The sequence below is a fragment of the Megachile rotundata genome, chromosome 7, assembly GCF_050947335.1.
Source record: "Megachile rotundata isolate GNS110a chromosome 7, iyMegRotu1, whole genome shotgun sequence".
Classification (NCBI taxonomy): domain Eukaryota; kingdom Metazoa; phylum Arthropoda; class Insecta; order Hymenoptera; family Megachilidae; genus Megachile; species Megachile rotundata.
This window is the reverse complement of record NC_134989.1, coordinates 2798733-2817865: the sequence shown is the minus strand read 5'-3', so window position 1 is coordinate 2817865 and position 19133 is coordinate 2798733. Positions and strand designations below refer to the sequence as shown.

General features: G+C 34.1%; 1 protein-coding gene across 7 annotated transcripts in view; it reads left to right on the top strand.

The window, feature by feature from the left end:
* LOC100878472 (uncharacterized) overlaps nucleotides 1–19133 on the top strand; it is a 422291-nt gene that overhangs the window by 353490 nt on the left and 49668 nt on the right. For all 7 annotated transcript variants that reach the window (XM_076533666.1, XM_076533669.1, XM_076533665.1 and 4 more), the window contains one exon: nucleotides 13113–13293. In XM_076533666.1, coding sequence (XP_076389781.1) covers nucleotides 13113–13293 — 181 coding nt within the window. The remainder of the gene's footprint in view (nucleotides 1–13112; nucleotides 13294–19133) is intronic.

Below are 19133 nucleotides of genomic sequence, written 5' to 3'. Positions count from 1 at the left end.
AGACAGGGCAGATTCTCTCGCCAGCTCTTAACTAATAAATCATACTCTATAATATAAAATCGTAACGTAACGCGTAACGCTGTCAAGGTTATATTGTATTCTATCATTCTCTATCGTACTCTATATAGTACAAAATCATAACGCAATGGTGTCACGCGTAACGCTGTCACGGTTAGGTTAGGTTAGGTTAGGTTTAGGTTAGGTTACATCTGTCACGGTCATATTGTACTCTGTAGTACAAAATCATAACGCAACTGTGTCACGCGTAACACCTTCATACTTTCTAATCTAACCTAACCTAACCTAACCTAACCGTGACAGCTTTATGCGTGACACCGTTACGTTATGACTAGGCGGGAAGCGCATTAAGGGGTTGGGCCGCGAAGCGGCCAGGGGGCACAGCCCCCTAGTATCTTTAAAAGTCCGTTACCACGTTGTCCGTTACCATTTTTTCTAAGTATTAGAATAAAGTTTAACTTATACCTGCTACATCAGTTGTTTATTCATATTATCGGAATAGTGGTCACTGATCCAAAACCTAATCAGCTTGCGTATGCATTAAATTGACGCGCAGCACAACAAGAGAAATGATTTAAGTTAGAGAATAATTTTAAGTTAAAACTTCAAAGGTATATTTTAATATCTCTTGGTAGAAACAGTGTTAATTAGGATTTATCATATTTTTATTGGGATTTTTGTCTGTAAAGGATCAACCTTAGATCGCCATATATTACGTTTTCATGTGTTCTATGGCCACACGTTCATTCGCCACTAAATCGCTATACGATAGATGTTCATACATTGTTTGACTGTGTATAGAAGCTAAGGGTTAAACTACATCATGTTATATTTTTGCGCATTGTATGACCATGCGTTAGATTAGCATACATTAAACCGGCACGCATCAGTTCGCAATGCGCTATACCGTCATGCGTTACACATCTTGTTGAGAACTGGAAAGAATAAATGTGACTTCTCCTTCTTTCATATATCAGAAAGTACTCTTCCCTGGTTTTAAAAGATCATCAGGAATATTAGTTTGTCCTTGAAGGTTTTAATACAATACAGGGTGTTCGGTTACTGGTGGGCATAATTTTAGGGGGTGGTAGCTGGAGTGATTCTGAACAAATTTTTCCTTTACCAAAATGCTGGTTAAAGCTTAGTTTTTGAATTATTAATAAAAAACACTGATCAATCAGAGCGCGAAAATAGTGCGCGCCCAGATGCGAGAGCGACGGATGCAAGCGTGACGGTTGACCATGGTCGTGAATCGCGCGATATCGGTAACATAGTTACCATCATCGGTAATACGTCAGCCGTAGGTAAGTAGTTATAAAATTCACAACTATTAATAAGTATAAATTTATTAATGGAACTCATTGTATGGATGAAACGAAAATAAAGGTGAAGATCAAGCGCAGTTTTTTTTAGATAATTAAAAAAAATGACTGTTTATTTAACGATATATAATTAAAGAATACTCGGACGCTTACCTCATGCGTGAATTTACGATGCGAGAATTCTTCATTAATTTTGAAGTACATCATCGTATGACAAAAAACCTGTTTACTCGCTAAAATCCACAAGAGCATATCAATACCCGCTCTATGGGATTGTCAAGTAAAAAGGGTGACTGTTATATTTCATGTTTTCCGTATAATAATGGTACAATTATCGGAACCCACACTAAACAAACACACAATCACACACGCACTACGATTGTCCAGTCCGTAGTATCGAAATGTTAAAAATGTCCACCTTTTTTCCATATCAATTCGTTTACGAAAGTTTCTCACTATGTACACACTACACATTATGCATGATGAGTGATTCAAAGAATAAAATAATTTTCAGAAAAAAAATACACCGACTTCGAAATGCACTAAAAAGTATAAAATAATTTCTATTTCCTAATGGAGTAATTTCTCTTTCATTCAATCATACAATTACGTAACAGATATGAATGAAACCTATTTACTCGTTAGGTAGTATATTAAATACATTTCAACCTTTTCGGAGGTGGCAGTTCAGAATCTTTTTGAATGATTAAAGCCATTTACAGTATTAAAACTCTGTTTAATATAAGAAGAACGAAATGACAGTTACGAATTCATTTACAGCTTGGTTAGTTTCTAAATTTAGCAGATATGTTGCTTTAGCGTTAAGGTATCCTCTCATTAAATCGTTCTAACAACACGACTATTTTTAAGATATTATAAAAGAGAAGGGAACGTTTTATACAATATTCGAATATTTTTTTATGATACTGCAGAAAGGTTTTTGCGTATTTCATTTAATGCTATGTTTTGCAAATGACGTCGAACGCCAAAATAGGTCAGTTGTTTTCGGAAATGATAAATCCGCATAGAATCGTTTAAAATCAGAAAAGTTAGGAAATTTTTAAAGTTTATGATTTTATATGTGAAATCATCTTTCATAGGTCAATCATTTTTCTTGATAAACTTTTCAACGCATAAAATTACTTATTCTTAAAAATTTACTGTTTAAAGATCTACTAAAACATAAAATTTCAATGTCGTATCATGATCGTATATAATTTCGTATAAATCTTACAAATTTTGTCAATATTTATTTATTTTTTATTAATAATAAAAAATTTGTTATTATTCCATGAAATCTTAAAGTTTTTGCAAACGAATATGTTTTTACCATATTGTAACACCGTAAACGCGTAATATGCATGAAATAATGTACATATGTACAGCCGAGTACTATTGTTTTAAAAGAAAAACTTAGAAAGACTTTTCAATAAAAAGTACTTTACCTTTTCATTTGTAAAGCTGCTAAAATTGTCCGTGTTGTCTTGCAAAATTATGCTCGTTCAATTACCGAAACTTTCAATAAATGTAATTTGACTTTTCAGTTCTTTCGATGCGTAATTAATTGCTTGCACTAATTGGCACTTACTTTCGATATCTTTACCGTATACGTTTTCTTTAATATATTCTTTTAAATAAATGTTTATGGGTGCAGGATCTGTAAGCCTTGGAACCTAAGCGGTCGTTCCTCCATATCCTGCAGAATAATTATACAGGTTTTTCCTATAACCAGGTTCCTTTCTGCTCAATTCATCCATTATTGCACATGGTATCCACGGCTAATGTGGCAGCGCAACATTTTATAAACTATTGACGATACGAAAAACTGTTTATATGTATAGAAGTGGCGGGGTAATAGGGGTTCTATGTTTTGGCGCAAACGAAAATTTTTTAATGTTATTAATGCAAAAGATATGATGGTGAAGTTTCATTTTTTAAATACAACCATATATTTTTCGATTACACTATAGTGCTTTTCAAAACGTGTTTATTAAGATTTAATGTTCTTACACGATAGTTTTCGAGATATAACGCTTAGAAATTTACTGGTTTTCAGAAGAAACGTCTCGATTTGAGTAGTAAGTCATAAAAGCGGTCTTATTGTTGTGATCAGTGTCGCATGTTTGACTCTAGTTACTGAAACCGATAGTGGAGGTTTACGGTTGGAACGGCAGGTCAGAAGAGTAAGAAACGTGGAAAGTATTGTCCATTACAGTCGAAGTTTCTGAAAAATTTATTCTACGTGTTTCCCGCTGTTCGGAATACATGTTTTTATTTGGTTCGGGAATTCTTTTTCCACATGTATCATAATGTTTATTGGAATCTTTTTACACACAATCTGAATTCTGTTTTTTACATCTACTATACATATATGTGAGTTCAAAAATGGTGAGTTCATCTTGACATGTGTTACTAAGGACATGTCCCTGAGTAACGCACACAAAGTTTCAACAGTCGTTCATTGTTTATCAACCCTTTCGTTACGGCAGTCCGTTCTACTGGGGTGACGCTACTGAACTAGGCATCACGCTGCGAAGTGTGACGTCTTTCAACGCTTGGGATTCATTTGTATGTACATTTTTTTAAGAGCTACGTAATAACGGTTTCGTCGTATTGTATAAACAACATAAAAATGAGTATATTTTTTGCTATTACATACATATCGACTATAGTCAGCATCCGATACACAAGTCGTACTGCAGATGCTAACTATATTCAGCACCCATAATGAAAGGGTAAAAAAAACAAACAGTTACAGTATAGATTTTATTTAAAACCCAACAGGAGCAAATAAAATATCCTTACGTACTTTTCTGCACTTCACCTAACTTTTTCACTTATTCACCTCCCCCGCCCTGTAGGAAGATTCCATTCCATAATTAACGGACCTCAAACTAACTGTCACCAACTAACCCTCCCCCTCGACTTGGATTTAAATTTTATCTGTATTTTATTTAAACTTTTTTTGTTAATAACTTAGGTATTAGAAAAAGTTACTCGGGGACATGTCCTTGACAAAATGCATTGTATTAACTCCTTGCAGTACTTTGACGAGTCTGACTCGTGACGCACTCGTACTTTGGCTGTGATCAATTTTACTCGAATTTTTTAACCGACTTCGAAAAAGGAGGAGGTTACTCAATTCGATCATTTTTTTTTTTTTTTTTTTTTTTTTTTTTTTTTTTCTATGTGTGCCCGCCGATTACGCCTAGCTGGATGGACCAATCGGAACGAAACCTTTTGCATCTGTTAGGTTCTGACTCCCCATTGGTACCATTATCAAAAAATTTTTCATTTTTTAATTGCAAAGTGCTGTTATTGCAGAAAAACCGGCAACTTTTAAAATAAACTTTTCTCGATTTTAGTGCGCTTTCAATATCTTATCGCGGACATGATTCTGTACAATTTTGTTCATATACAAATTTCGCGGAAATGTTTAGTTTTCGAGATATTAGCGAAAAAAATTGTTATTAACTTTTGAAATCAACTTCGAACGATTTTAATGTCCTTTGAATATGTTGTTAGGGGCGTGGTTCTGGACAACTTTTTCCTCTTGCGAAATTGACGGAAAGCTTTTGTTTTCGAGATATTACAGAAATTGTTATTAACTTTTGAAGCCAGCTTCGAACGATTTTTATGTCCTTCTAATACGTTATTAGTAGCATGATTCTAAACGAGTTTTTCCTTATGCATAATTGACGGAAAACTTTAGTTTTCGTGATATTAGCGAATAACTATTGTTATTATTATTAGTGGAACGCCCCGTGCTATGCACGGGAAAGACAAGAAAGGGCAATTACAATGCACTGTACCAAAACACTAACTAAGCTTTACCGCTTTGACACGCAACTTACGCAGCAAGATGAGTTCACGTTGACGTTGGTGTATTATTCCCATTGCTTGGTACAGTCTCCCTACCGTTCTAATAAACATTTTTTTTATTTTTTAGTTGTAAGGATTATTTTTTCTATGCATGTTCGGCGGTTTTTCCTAGGTGGGTAGTCCGATCGGAACAAAGCCTTTCGCATCTTGTGGAGTCTAACTACCCATTGATACGATTATCAAAAATTTTTTCATTTTTTAGTTACAAAGGATTATTGTTGCAAAAAAAGTTGAAAAACGAATATCCATGTTGTCTTTTACTTAATTATGCTCATGGCATTTACGCAGACAAAAAAAAGCCCGGAAGAACTGTCTCACAGTATCCTAAACAATTCTCCCCATTCCACTAAAAAGCGTGAAATAAAATAATTTTCAGAAAAAAAATACACCGACTTCGAAATGCACTAAAAAGTATAAAATAATTTCTATTTCCTAATGAAGTAATTTCTATTGCTTTGAATCATACAATTACGTCACAGATATGAATTAAACCTATTTACTCGTTAGGTAGTATATTAAATACATTTCAACCTTTTCGAAGGCGGCGCAAAATTAAAAATACCTCAGTAAACGTTGCTGCCAATAACCAGTTGATTGTGATATGACGTATTGGAAATTAATAAATCCTGAAAAAGAATACGAACCATTATAGATATATCTGGTAATATACGTAAATGTAACGACTGCATCTTCATTTCGCAACGTTTCTGATATAAATGAAATTGAATCGACTTCGTTCGCATGTGGAAGCCAGGGATCTAAGAACCTATAAACGGAGCCCACGACGCGGGAATTACCAAATTTGCGGCAGATGGGCTTTATCTTTATAGCATATGCGGCGATCGAGTCTTTCCGTCGCATAATCTATGAATCTATCCCTTGGCGGACTACCGCCGCATATATGCGTTCTGCGTAAATCATCAAATTCGCTGAAGAACTCATATATGCGTTTGGCGAAAACAATTGATTGAGCCGAGAAACGCATATATGTGTCCCACGTAAATGCGTGGCTATGGCTGAGAAACTTAACTATGCGTTCCGCGAAAACAACTGATAGAGCCGAGAAACGCGTACATGTGTGCATGCACGTAAATCTGTGCATGTACATACAATATGTCCAGAATTTGACTTGGAATGCTATGAACGAAAACTGCGATTAAGCAGAAATATGCGCTGGCAATTTTTAATGACCATCGCGGCAGGAGTTCGGCCCCACGGTACGGTTCACTTCGAACCGTCCCGTCCGCAAAGGGCTAGATAGACCATAGTTACATTCTATACGCATTAACACCTACTTCGCGGCGTGCTTTCGAGTTATATCTATAGAAAAAGAAATAGCTATACAAGTATTGCCTATGTTCGGCTGTCCGAAGGTTGACATGTCCAAGAAAATCTTTTATTTTTGCGCCGCCTCCGAAAAGGTTGAAATGTATTTAATATACTACCTAACGAGTAAATAGGTTTAATTCATATCTGTGACGTAATTGTATGATTCAAAGCAATAGAAATTACTTCATTAGGAAATAGAAATTATTTTATACTTTTTAGTGCATTTCGAAGTCGGTGTATTTTTTTTCTGAAAATTATTTTATAGTACGTTTCAATTTGGAGTTCCAGTCCAATTATAATTTGCATAGTCAACGATTGTATAATAACATATTGACATAATATTTCAAATTTTTTTGTCTGTTTTAATATTGTAGCTGTAATTACTCAGTTCTGACTGATGCACCTGACAAATAGGTCATAGTGTAAGGGGTTAAGGTTAAGATCATTGAAGCAAGGCTCCCTGTTCGGCATAATTACGATATATTGTACACAGGTTTTTTTCTTAAATAAATTTAATTATATCAGACATTGCCTATTCAGTTATCCTATTTTAATATTTGCCATTTCGTGTAATTCGAATTCCATATTATTCCAGGCCTGTTGCAATTTTTAACCGACTTCGCAAAAGGAGGAGGTTACTCAATTCGATCAGTATATTTTTTTCTTTTTTTTTTTTTTTTTTTTTATTATTTTGTATATGTGCCCGCCGATTACGCCTAGCTGGATGCACCGATCGGAACGAAACCTTTTGCATCTGGTAGGTTCTGACTCCCCATTGGTACCATTATCAAAAAATTTTTCATATTTGAATTGCAAAGTGTTGTTATTGCAAAAAAACCGGCAACTTTTGAAATAAACTTTTCTCGATTTTAGTGCGCTTTTAATATCATATCACGGACATGATTCTGAACAATTTTGTTCATATACAAATTTCGCGAGAAGCTTTAGTTTTCGAGATATTAGCGAAAAATTGTTGAAAAGTTTTGAAATCAACTTTGGACGATTTTAATGTCCTTTTAATATGTTATCAGGGGCACGATTCTGAACAACTTTTTCCTTATCCGCAATTAAAGGGAAGCTTTAGTTTTCGAGTTATTAGCGAAAACCTACTGTTACTAATATATTGAATTCTGCGTATGCTTCGTGTCTCTGATGGTGTATGAGTCAACATGCAGTCGCCGATTTTCTACTGTTTCTACAAACACGTCTTGTCGGCCGAAAATCAGTATACATGTATAATAACTATTGTTATTGCAAAATCCTATTCTTTGGTATTGTTATGTAAGAAATGTCTCACAGTATCCTATACAATTCTCCCCATTCCACTAAAAAGCGTGAAATAAAATAATTTTAAGAAAAAAAATACGCCGACTTCGAAATGCACTAAAAAGTATAAAATAATTTCTATTTCCTAATGAAATAATTTCTATTTCATTCAATCATACAATTACGTAACAGATATGAATGAAACCTATTTACTCGTTAGGTAGCATATTAAATGCATTTCAACCTTTTCGGAGGCGGCGCAAAATTAAAAATACCTCAGTATTTTCGCCTCCGAAAAGGTTGAAATGCATTTAATATGCTACCTAACGAGTAAATAGGTTTCATTCATATCTGTTACGTAATTGTATGATTGAATGAAATAGAAATTACTTCATTAGGAAATAGAAATTATTTTATACTTTTTAGTGCATTTCGAAGTCGGCGTATTTTTTTTCTTAAAATTATTTTATTAAATGCGCTATTCGTGGCTTCGTGTAATTCAAATACCGTGTTACTCGAGGAATGCCTGTAATTAACGTTTAAGAATTTTATATTTCAGTTAAAGCGTGGTGAACCACAATACTCGATGATGTCTCTCAACTAAAAATCACATTTCTATAACACAGAACCTCAGTGACTTTCAAATTTGATTTTCTTTAACACTAATTGTAAGCCGAAGATCGAAAAATCCGGTTTTTATTTATTCTTCCATAAGAAATTACGTTTTGTAATTGACATTTTCACTTATTATTTGATTGGACTTTGTAGAAAATATGAGATGAATGTATTATAATAAATAATTAAATATTATTTACATTTAGAGTGAATTGATGGTAGGATAACTTTATTAAATTTTTGGAATAAAGTCATATAGTTTTTTATACTAATAACAGTTTATAATATACAAATCGACAAGCTTGCGCAACATGGACCATCCTCCATAACATGTAAAAAAAATACATCTGGTTCAGTTCAACGGTTGCAAAGTAATTATTAGACATGTACGAAATAACAAGTTGTTTACGCTATCAATAGTTAACATTGAATAAATATAAAGATTTTTGTATACGCGGCTATGATGGAAGCAACATCCGCAAGATGTAAAAAATTTAATTGCATTCGTTCATCTGTTATTAAAATTCAAAATTCAAAAATTGTGGTAAACAGGATTTACGGAGAGACACTATCTGTAAGATGTCATCGCTAATTAGACGCATCAAGTAAATAAATATAATCATCATACTGAGTAAACTCTTCCCTTCAAAGTTGATTAAAAAAAACTTGACAGACACTTTTTGAATCATTTCTGTTTCTCTTTTTCAACATAATTTGAAGTGGTTTAGAATTATGAATGCCGTTAGAAAGTGTATCCGATATATCAATAATTCGTTCAGGTTCGACATAAACTCGCCACGTTTCAAAATCTCTCTCCTTTCTATAACTTCGAATTAAAAAGTGGTCTAATAGCAAGGATATTTCTATAATCGCAAAATGACCCGGCAACCTAGAAATTTATCACCGATCTTACCTGCGTCATCACGTTGGAATTTCATCAATCCCGAGGTGAAGGAGACACGTTAAATTAGAGTGCAAAGCGGCACTCGCCAGTCGAACAGTCTTTTGGATATTCCCCCTCTGCCCGCATTATTAAGTTTGCTCCAAGTCATATGTCCGCGTTAATATATGCTTTCAAGCTATATAGGTCGCACCCTACACCCTACACTCGCCAGATACCCCCTCTAAGAAGAGTATAAGACTCTAGCAAAGACTCAATACGAAAGAACACCTCAGCTTTTAAAATCGATGCTTATTGATTTTCGATTCGTATTTCTGCGATGGTATTCCTTTTAAATTGGAATAAAAGCTTGATTTAAGTATGCTATGATCTTTCGGATTGTTTTCAACGATTTGTGCTTTTAGAGCATAACATTTTTAATTATTTTTGACATTTATTTAGAAAATATAATGAAAGTTTAATTAATCTGTTCGTCTCTGTTTCTTTAACATTATATTAGCATTTACTGTCTGAGTTCGTATGATATAACTGCATTAAACAAATTTCTATGCATACAAATTTTGCAAAAATTCAAGTGCAACGTAGACTTTCTTCAGCTAAGGACTAGGTTGAAAATTTTTAAATATGAGTAAAATATGACAAAATCTGTCTTATCGGCATACAAATATAGTACTTGTATTTTTGTTGCAAGGTCACTTTTCCCCATAACAACAAACAAATTGTATGTATTCCCCTGGAAGTAATTAAGCATTTAAAACAGTAAAAGGAAAACATAGTTTTGTGTATAAACTATAGACTTTCAAAGGCATATTTATGTGCAACACCATTTTATGGAAGTCTTTATCATAGTGCAGATCAAACAATTTATTGCAGCCTTGCCTTCATAGTGAAGGAAATAGAGAAGACCACTGGCAATAAATTCTGAAGTCGAAGCGAGGCCTAAACGGGGTTCTGGCGATGCAAACAATTTTCGATATAGTATGCAATAAAGTCATAAATCAGTTCATTTAATCACCCCATGTTCTTACCGTCATCTTCAGAAGTTTATAACCAATCAAAACAGAACAACATTCTCTCATTATTCATGTTATATTTGCTAAATTTTCTTTCATATTTGCCACCACCGAAAAATATTAATTTAAAGTAACACATCAATTAATTAATCTCATCCTAGCATAGTGTACCATGACTGAAAATTCAGCAACGGAAATAAACAATTTTTCCTGGGTATAATTAATTGGTGGTTGGTTGTAACCCTTAACAGTCGCATTTCATCGGAATAACATGGCACACTGGGACGTATATGACCCCAGCCACTAAAACCGACTCTAACAAGGAAGTTACTCATTATTTTAACTTAAAACAAATTATAAATAAACTTTGAAAGTTGTTTTAACATATGTCACAGCTGATTCCTGTAAATTTAATTGTTGAATATGAACAAAATTTAAAAATGTGAAAAATTGAAAGAATGACAGTTTTCACAGTAAAATTAAAAACTTTTCGTTTTTAATATAAAAAGATAATACTCTTGAGATATAACAGATTGAGGGAGAAAATAGTAAAAGTACCGGGGGTTCAAGAAAAGTATTTACAGTAAGCCGGTTAAGAATAAAATATCTAGTATAATATTCATTGTATTTTAGTCTAAAAGGATATTTGATATGCAACTTACCCTAACTGAATTCTAAAAACGCGAAATATGTATCGTTGGTTAGGACTTCGAAGAAGTTATATTTATAAAGAAAAACTGTATCTTCAAATATAATTTTTGCATTTTTAGAAACGTTTTTTAAGACATACTTAATTTTCATCTTCAGAAGAATGGAAGCTTTAAAATTTGCTGTGATTCGGTGTGAAATGGACGTCAGTAGTTTGATTTTTATTTTATTTGCCGGAAATAGTGGGAACATCGTGCAAAATGTTAAGCGGTGAGAATATGCCCTGGGTAGCTACGTATCGACAAACGATTTGATCTCGTGAACCTTCGCGTAAACTCACCATGATAATACATTTTTGTTTAATAATTATTATAAATCTGCTGAAACAACTGATCATTCCTTTATAATTGGGATTACGCTATTTCATTGCTGATGTAAAATCATAATACTCCTATTTTCTCACATATTATCTATATTTTTTTATTTTTAATTTGTTTATCATGTATTACATTTCATTTTTTAATTTCATGAACGTTCATTTATTAACAGCAAGTGTAGTATTTGACAAACATTGTGTACTATTCTCGCTGACTAGATACCATTTCGTCGTCAAATTAAAATATCATTTTTATAATTATTTTATTAATTATTTATACATGTAGTTCTAAATTGATTTCAAATTTTTTCACGCAACCAAAGAGCAGATTATGTTACGAAATTTTTGTTTCTGGAATTAGTAGAGATGTGGGAGTAAATGAAATACGTCAGTTAAGCTACTAGGTTAAAAATAGTTGGGCGAGCTTATTGAGTGAGCCGAGATATAACCTCAGATAGTCCCATACAATTGGCTGTAATTGAGTACTGCGAGAATTCACTTGAAACACCCCAATTTTTGTCGATTTCAATCAAATATTATTGGTATATATATAATATATGTGGGATCGTATGATGAGTCGTAAGCCGAATTTTTGATACGGAGCGGTACTATTTCCTATTTCGTCGCAATCTATTCGTCACACACGGGTTTTCCTTCGCCGGCTCAAGCAAGACTCGACTCTCTCCGGACATTCGCACATAATTCTAATATTGTAGATTACCACGTGACCTCTATTCTCTCTTTCACTCTCTCTCACGCTTTCTTTCTAATTCTCTCTCACTCTCTCTCTCATACTTTCTTTCTCATTCTCTCTCACACTCTCTCATACTCTCTGTCTCACTCTCTCTCATGCCCAAACACATAATTACTAATCCCACATATATTTACTACTTCACGAAGTTGGAAATTTAAAAGCTGATTGGATAGTTCCAAATTCCTATATTCCCCAAATTCCTAAATTCCCAAATTTCGAAATTCCTAAATTCCAGTGTTTCTAAATTCCCCAGTACCCAAATCACTAAATCCTCAAATTCACAAATTTCTATGGTTAGAAATCCTCAAATTTCCAAGTTTCCGAATTTCGATATTACCTTCATTCCCAACTTTTCACCTTCTTCCTTTCTCTAAATTCCCGAAATAGATATTTTCAATTTCTCCAAAATTACTAAATTCTCCCATTTTCAACTTCTTCTAATTTCTAAGTCCAATCATTTTAAATACGTTTCATTAGTCCATTAGTTTATTTTCGGCATTAAAATAGCAATAGGTGCATTTTAATACGTGGAAGCCATTTAAAATCTGATACTTAATGTAAAGTAACAATTATAGTATACAATGAAACGAAGAATAATCATTAGAGCAATCAACGTTATACCACTATTCACATCGATCACATTTGTTAATTAGAATGTCGTAGTTGAAAATAGATACAAGGTCTTAACTCTTTGAGGAATACAATTTTGAAAAAAATAAAAATGCGACTTGCACAGAATACTTTTTAATATAAGAATAAATAAAAAATGGAAGATTCATTTCATCCACAACTTTTTGAGGAGGGTTAAAATATATCCCAGAATGCATAAAGAGCTTATTAAAAGGTGGGACACTTTTAATCGACTTAACCCCGACGAGTTAAATGAGAACAAATATAAATCATTAAAAGCATATGCTCTGTTTCGGAAATCGGTATAGGTTTGCAGTTATATGCACTTACAATACACGTTTTCTAACAATGCTTTCAGGAATTTGGTGAAGAATGGTCCAAGGGCTCGACGTGGTAAGGCAGTACAAAGAGCGCCGTCCCGCCTATACAGAACAGTGGGTGGGCCCATGAGGTCTTTCAACAAAGCGCAATGCATTGGTCCTGAATTTGTGGTGCGGGCCAATCAGCCACCCAAAACTCTGTGCGTTGGACAAGCGAAGGTAATAAACTATACACTTTCTCTTTTTTGCGAACAGAATTTTATTAATGCTTCATTGCATTATACAGAGTGTCCCATTTAAGTTAACATTGTCAAAAATCTTGAAGACGTATAATTTAAGAAAAACAAACTGGCACAAATCCTTTAGTATTTCAAGTAGGTAGAGTCAAATGACAATATTGATTCTTTAATGCATGGGTGTTTCCAAGATTATTTCAAGGTCGGCTTGTTTTTTTTATCATAAACCCATATTTTTTATTTCGGAATCATATTCTGCGTGAAAAAATGTGTAACTTTTATTTCATATATTTTGTTCTAAGTTCAATATCTGATAGGCTTACATCTTCAAGTATTATTAGTACCTAAAGAATTATTGATGGCATGTTAGATAGAAACAAATATCGAAATTTCTTGGATCGCGAATTACCTGTATTATTTGAAGATCTAAGCCTAGCAGACAGGTAAAACATGTGGTTTCAACACGACGGTAGCCCAGCTCATTATTCACGTATTGCATGGCAAATAATACATCAGGATTTTACTGATCGTTGGACAGATCGAGATGGGCCAGTTTCCTGGCCATCGAGATAACCTGATCTAACATCATCCGATTATTTCGTATGGAATTATCTTAACAAAAAGATATACTCCGATCCACCTATTAGACCAGAAAACATGAAAGAGTGAATTACAACTGTGAGTCGGAGTATCACGAAAAAAATGTTATTATCTGTTCATTAGCCTTTTACTAAACGAATTAATATGTGTCTACAAGTTAAGGGTAAAAATTTCGTGCATTTATTGTAATTTTTTTAAATAAAACGAAAACCCTTCCAGAAGAAAGTAACACTATTATTTTAATAGAAAAAATATTTTTGACATAAACATGAAAAATCAATTAGATATTTTAAGAAATTTTGTAATAAGTTCAATATTGAACTCAATCGTTCGATCTATATTGAACAAAATGTATCAAACAAAAGTCGTGCATTTTTTCACGTAAAAAAAGACACGATGACCTTGAAATGGCTTTGAAATGACCTTGAATGCATAACGTTGAAAACGTCATGAAGACTAATTAAAAAATTAGTAATCATTCAATTCTCTACTGGAAATACTAAAAGGCACATGTCAGTTTGTTTTTCTTAAATTCCACGTCTTAAAGATTTTTTACAATGTCAACTTAAATGGAATACCCTGTATTGACAATATATTGCGTAAAATAATATTCTAAGAACTATATTGCAAATCGATATTGCACTTTAATAATTTATTAATCTTAATATTATTATCTTAATGGTTGCTTTATTCTTCGCTTGCAACTCGCTTAGCCGTTCTCGCTATACTTCTGCTCACTGTCGCGCGTCTATCGTCGACGGTCCCAGCTCTTCCCTCGCACTCTCGCTCATTTCCCCTCATTCTTCCCTCGTCATTCGTTCCGTTCCAAACAGTCTAATTATCCATCCGTCCTTTTAAATTCGAACATTTCCTATTGTTCGCGCGATGGGCAAAATATAAACTATTTATAGCTGTTTTCGAAGGTTGTAAATCTTCGTCGACCCATGGCGTTTCCACAACTTGTTACGGTAGTGGAATTATATGTAAAATTATTATTGTAGAGTAGAATTTATAGAGTGGTTCAGAGTCCTCCACACTGGTGTGCCCAGGTCAATGAAGGATGTAGATCATCATCCCACTAGTTGTAATGATTGTTGTGTGTTGCTGTAGTTGATAGTTACTCTGATTCGTAAGACTGAGTATATTTCAACAACGGTCGTTTTAAGACTGACTAGTTGCCTCTAAAAAGCCAGAAAAGAAAAGCCATGAAGAAAGTTCAGAACGTGAAGGCGTTACCAAAAAGGGCCAATCAGGACAGATTGTTATTTGTGAAAAATACTGATTGGTGAGATGGTTCAGTGAATGGGATTCTAAGATTTTTAGCCTTCACTCCAGGGTTGTAAATAAGGTGTCGTTAATAAGGTGACCCAAACAGTTAAGTGATTTGGGTCCTTCAAAGGAAGTAATAAATGAGCACCATGTGTTTATCATCGGAGTTCAAGCGCGTAGGCCCACTTTAGTGGGGTACACAGTTTAGGACCATGGAAATAAACTTCTTTAAGAAAAGGTATATTGGTGTTAGGAAAACGTGCTTTTCTGGCCTGTTAGAAGGCTATAGTCAATTGTTAAGAACGTCAAGTTGTGGAGACGTTCATATGGTCCTAAATATCAGTTTAAAATTGCAAAGGTGAAACGTTTTTGGGCTTGACAAAATACCCATAAATATTACGTTAATAATATTCCGAGCAACTCGGAACACCTATCTCACTCGCTCTTCTCTCTCTCTCTCTCTCACACGCAATCAATATAACTGTAATGAGAATTCAACGTCATCAATGCATCAAATTCGTATACAGTAAACCCTTCATATAAGCGAATCATTCGGGTCTGAATTGTCTCTTATATCATGCATGTATATTGGCGTTAGCATATTTTTGAAGATCAACCATATCAATTAATTTGTTGCTAATTTGTTTTCCAACGATTTATAATAGGGATGAACTGCATGAGATCCGTACAAGAGGATGTCTATGAGTGAGCAATATGGGCAACAAACGATGGCTGGTGACTTGAAGTCACGTAGCTGTCGGATTGCTTTTATGTCGATTGTCAGTTTTTGGAAATAGCAAGCTACTCGACAGTGCATTGCCTAAATGAATAGGAGCATTGTTTCTACAGAGTCTGAATTTTTTCTTTCTGGATGGCTTTTAATAAGGGGATCGTGACAGTCTGCATTTTGAGCAAAAATTTGTAACATGTAGTTTCTACATTGATCGAAGTTAGTCAAACGTTGAAAAGGACAAAAAACGAAGAAAACGTTCGAATCGAATGTAAACGTACAGTAAGAGTGAAACAAATCTAATGCAAGGTTAAAACTTCTTTATTTTTCATTTGTGTTATGAAACATTTACCAACATACTTGTGATATTTTCCTGCTTAAAATGAGACCAAACATGACGGTATTTCTTACAATAGGACAACTATGTCCCGAATTAGAGTTAGTGTCATTAATATTCGGACACACCACTATATCTGTGTAAGAAATTCTAGTGGCAAACATTTGGGTAAAATACACAAAACTTTTCATTAACCCATTGCTATTTTAATAACTATTAGTCAGATTTAATCTGCGAAACTTTAACGAGAACTTTGATATGCTTGTGCATATTGTAAATCAATTTTAATTTCTAATTTCATAGAAATCATTCATTCAGTAGGATAGCGGTAGGAAGTATGCGAATTTCAAAGGAAACTTATTTCTGAAATTTTAGTACATCTTTTTCATTTCGTGATGTTTTGATGACAAATTGTATCTATTTGTTGGAAGGAAGGCTTACCAAGAATCGCGTGAAACGTACGTTTCTAACCAGAAAACCCTTTTTAAATTGGTAGAGGTTAAAATATGTGTTACAGCTCATTTAATATTATTAATTTTTAACCGACTTCGAAAAAGGAGGAGGTTACTCAATTCGATCAGTATATATATATTTTTTGTTTTTTTTTTTTTCTATGTATGTTCGCGCATTACGCCTAGCTGGATGGACCGATCGGAATGAAACCTTTTGCATATGGAAGGTGCTGACTCCCCATTGGTACCATTATCAAACAATTTTTCATTTTTTAATTGCAAAGTGTTGTTATTGCAAAAAAACCGGCAACTTTTGAAATAAACTTTTCTCGATTTTAGTGCGCTTTTAATATCTTATCACGGACATGATTCTGAACAATTGTGTTCATATACAAATTTCGCGGAAAGCTTTTGTTTTCGAGATATTAGCGAAAAATTGTTATTAACTTTTGAAATCAACTTCGAACGATTTTAATGTCCTTCTAATACGTTATTAGTGGCATGATTCTGAACGAGTTTTTCCTTATGCATAATTGACGGAAAACTCTAGTTTTCGTGATATTAGCGAAAAACTATTGTTATTAATATTAGTGGAACGCCCCGTGCCATGCACGGGAAAGACAAGAAAGGGCAATTACAATGCACTGTACCAAAACACTAACTAAGCTTTACCGCTCTGACACGCGACTTATACAGCAAGATGAGTTCACGTTGACGTTGGTGTATTATTCTCTTTGCTTGGTACAGTCTCCGTATCGTTCTAAAAATGCATCAATTTGATTTGTTAGAAAATTTGTTGCGCAGGATCTGCTATTATTTTACAGATACTTTGCCCCTTGCGCAGTCCTAAACCGTAAGAGATACACATGCGCAGTAAATTTTTGCAACGAAAGTTAACAAAGAACAAATGGATGAAGCACCCTCAATCATGATGTGATTAGTTTGTACTTGTCCCTGAAAGAGTGTCCCTTATTTTTTTTTCTATGCATGTTCGCCGGTTTTTTTCTAGGTGGGTGGTCCGATCGGAACAAAGCCTTTCGCATCTTGTAGAGTCTGACTCCCCATTGGTACCATTACCAAAAATTTTTTCATTTTTTAGTTGCAAAGGATTATTGTTGCAAAAAAGATTGAAAAACGAATATCCATGTTGTCTTTTACTTAATTATGCTCATGGCATTTACGCAGACAAACAAAAAAAAGCCCGGAAGAACTGTCTCACAATATCCTATACAATTCTCCCCATTCCACTAAAAAGCGTGAAATAAAATAATTTTCAGAAAAAAAATATACCGACTTCGAAATGCACTAAAAAGTATAAAATAATTTCTATTTCCTAATGAAGTAATTTCTATTTCATTTAATCATACAATTACGTAACAGATATGAATGAAACATATTTACTCGTTAGGTAGTATATTAAATACATTTCAACTTTTTCGGAGGCGGCACAAAATTAAAAATACCTCAGTAAACGTTGCCGCCAATAACCAGTTGATTGTGGTATGGCGTATTGGAAATTAATAAATCCTGAGAAAGAATACGTACCATTATAGATATATCTGGTAATATACGTAAATGTAACGACTGCATCTTCATTTCGCAACGTTTCTGATATAAATGAAATTGAATTGACTTCGTTCGCATGTGGAAGCCATGAATCTAAGAACCTATAAACGGAGCCCACGACGCGGGAATTACCAAATTTGCGGCAGATGGGCTCTATCTTTATAGTATATGCGGCGATCGAGTCTTTCCGTCGCATACTCTATGAATTTAGCCCTTTGCGGACTACCGCCGCATATATGCGTTCTACGTAAATCATCAAATTGGCCGAAGAACTCATATATGTGTTTGGCGAAAACAGTTGATTGAGCCGAGAAACGCATATGTGTCCCACGTAAATGCGTGGCTATGGCCGAGAAACTTAACTATGCGTTCTGCGAAAACAACTGATTGAGCCGAGAAACGCGTACATGTGTGCATGCACGTAAATCTGTGCATGTACATATAATATGTCCAGAATTTGACTTGGAATGCTATGAACGAAAACTGCGTTTAAGCAGAAACATGTGCTGGCAATTTTTAATGACTATCCTGGCAGGAGCTCGGCCCCACGGTACGGTTCACTTCGAACCGTCCCGTCCGCAAAGGGCTAGATAGACCATAGTTACATTCTATACGCACTAACACCTACTTCGCGGCGTGCTATCGAGTTATATGCATAGAAAAAAAATAGCTATACAAGCTTTGCCTATGTTCGGCTATCCAAAGGTTGACATGTTCAAGAAAATCTTTTAATTTTGCGCCGCCTCCGAAAAGGTTGAAATGTATTTAATACACTACCTAACGAGTAAATATGTTTCATTCATATCTGTTACGTAATTGTATGATTGAATGAAATAGAAATTACTTCATTAGGAAATAGAAATTATTTT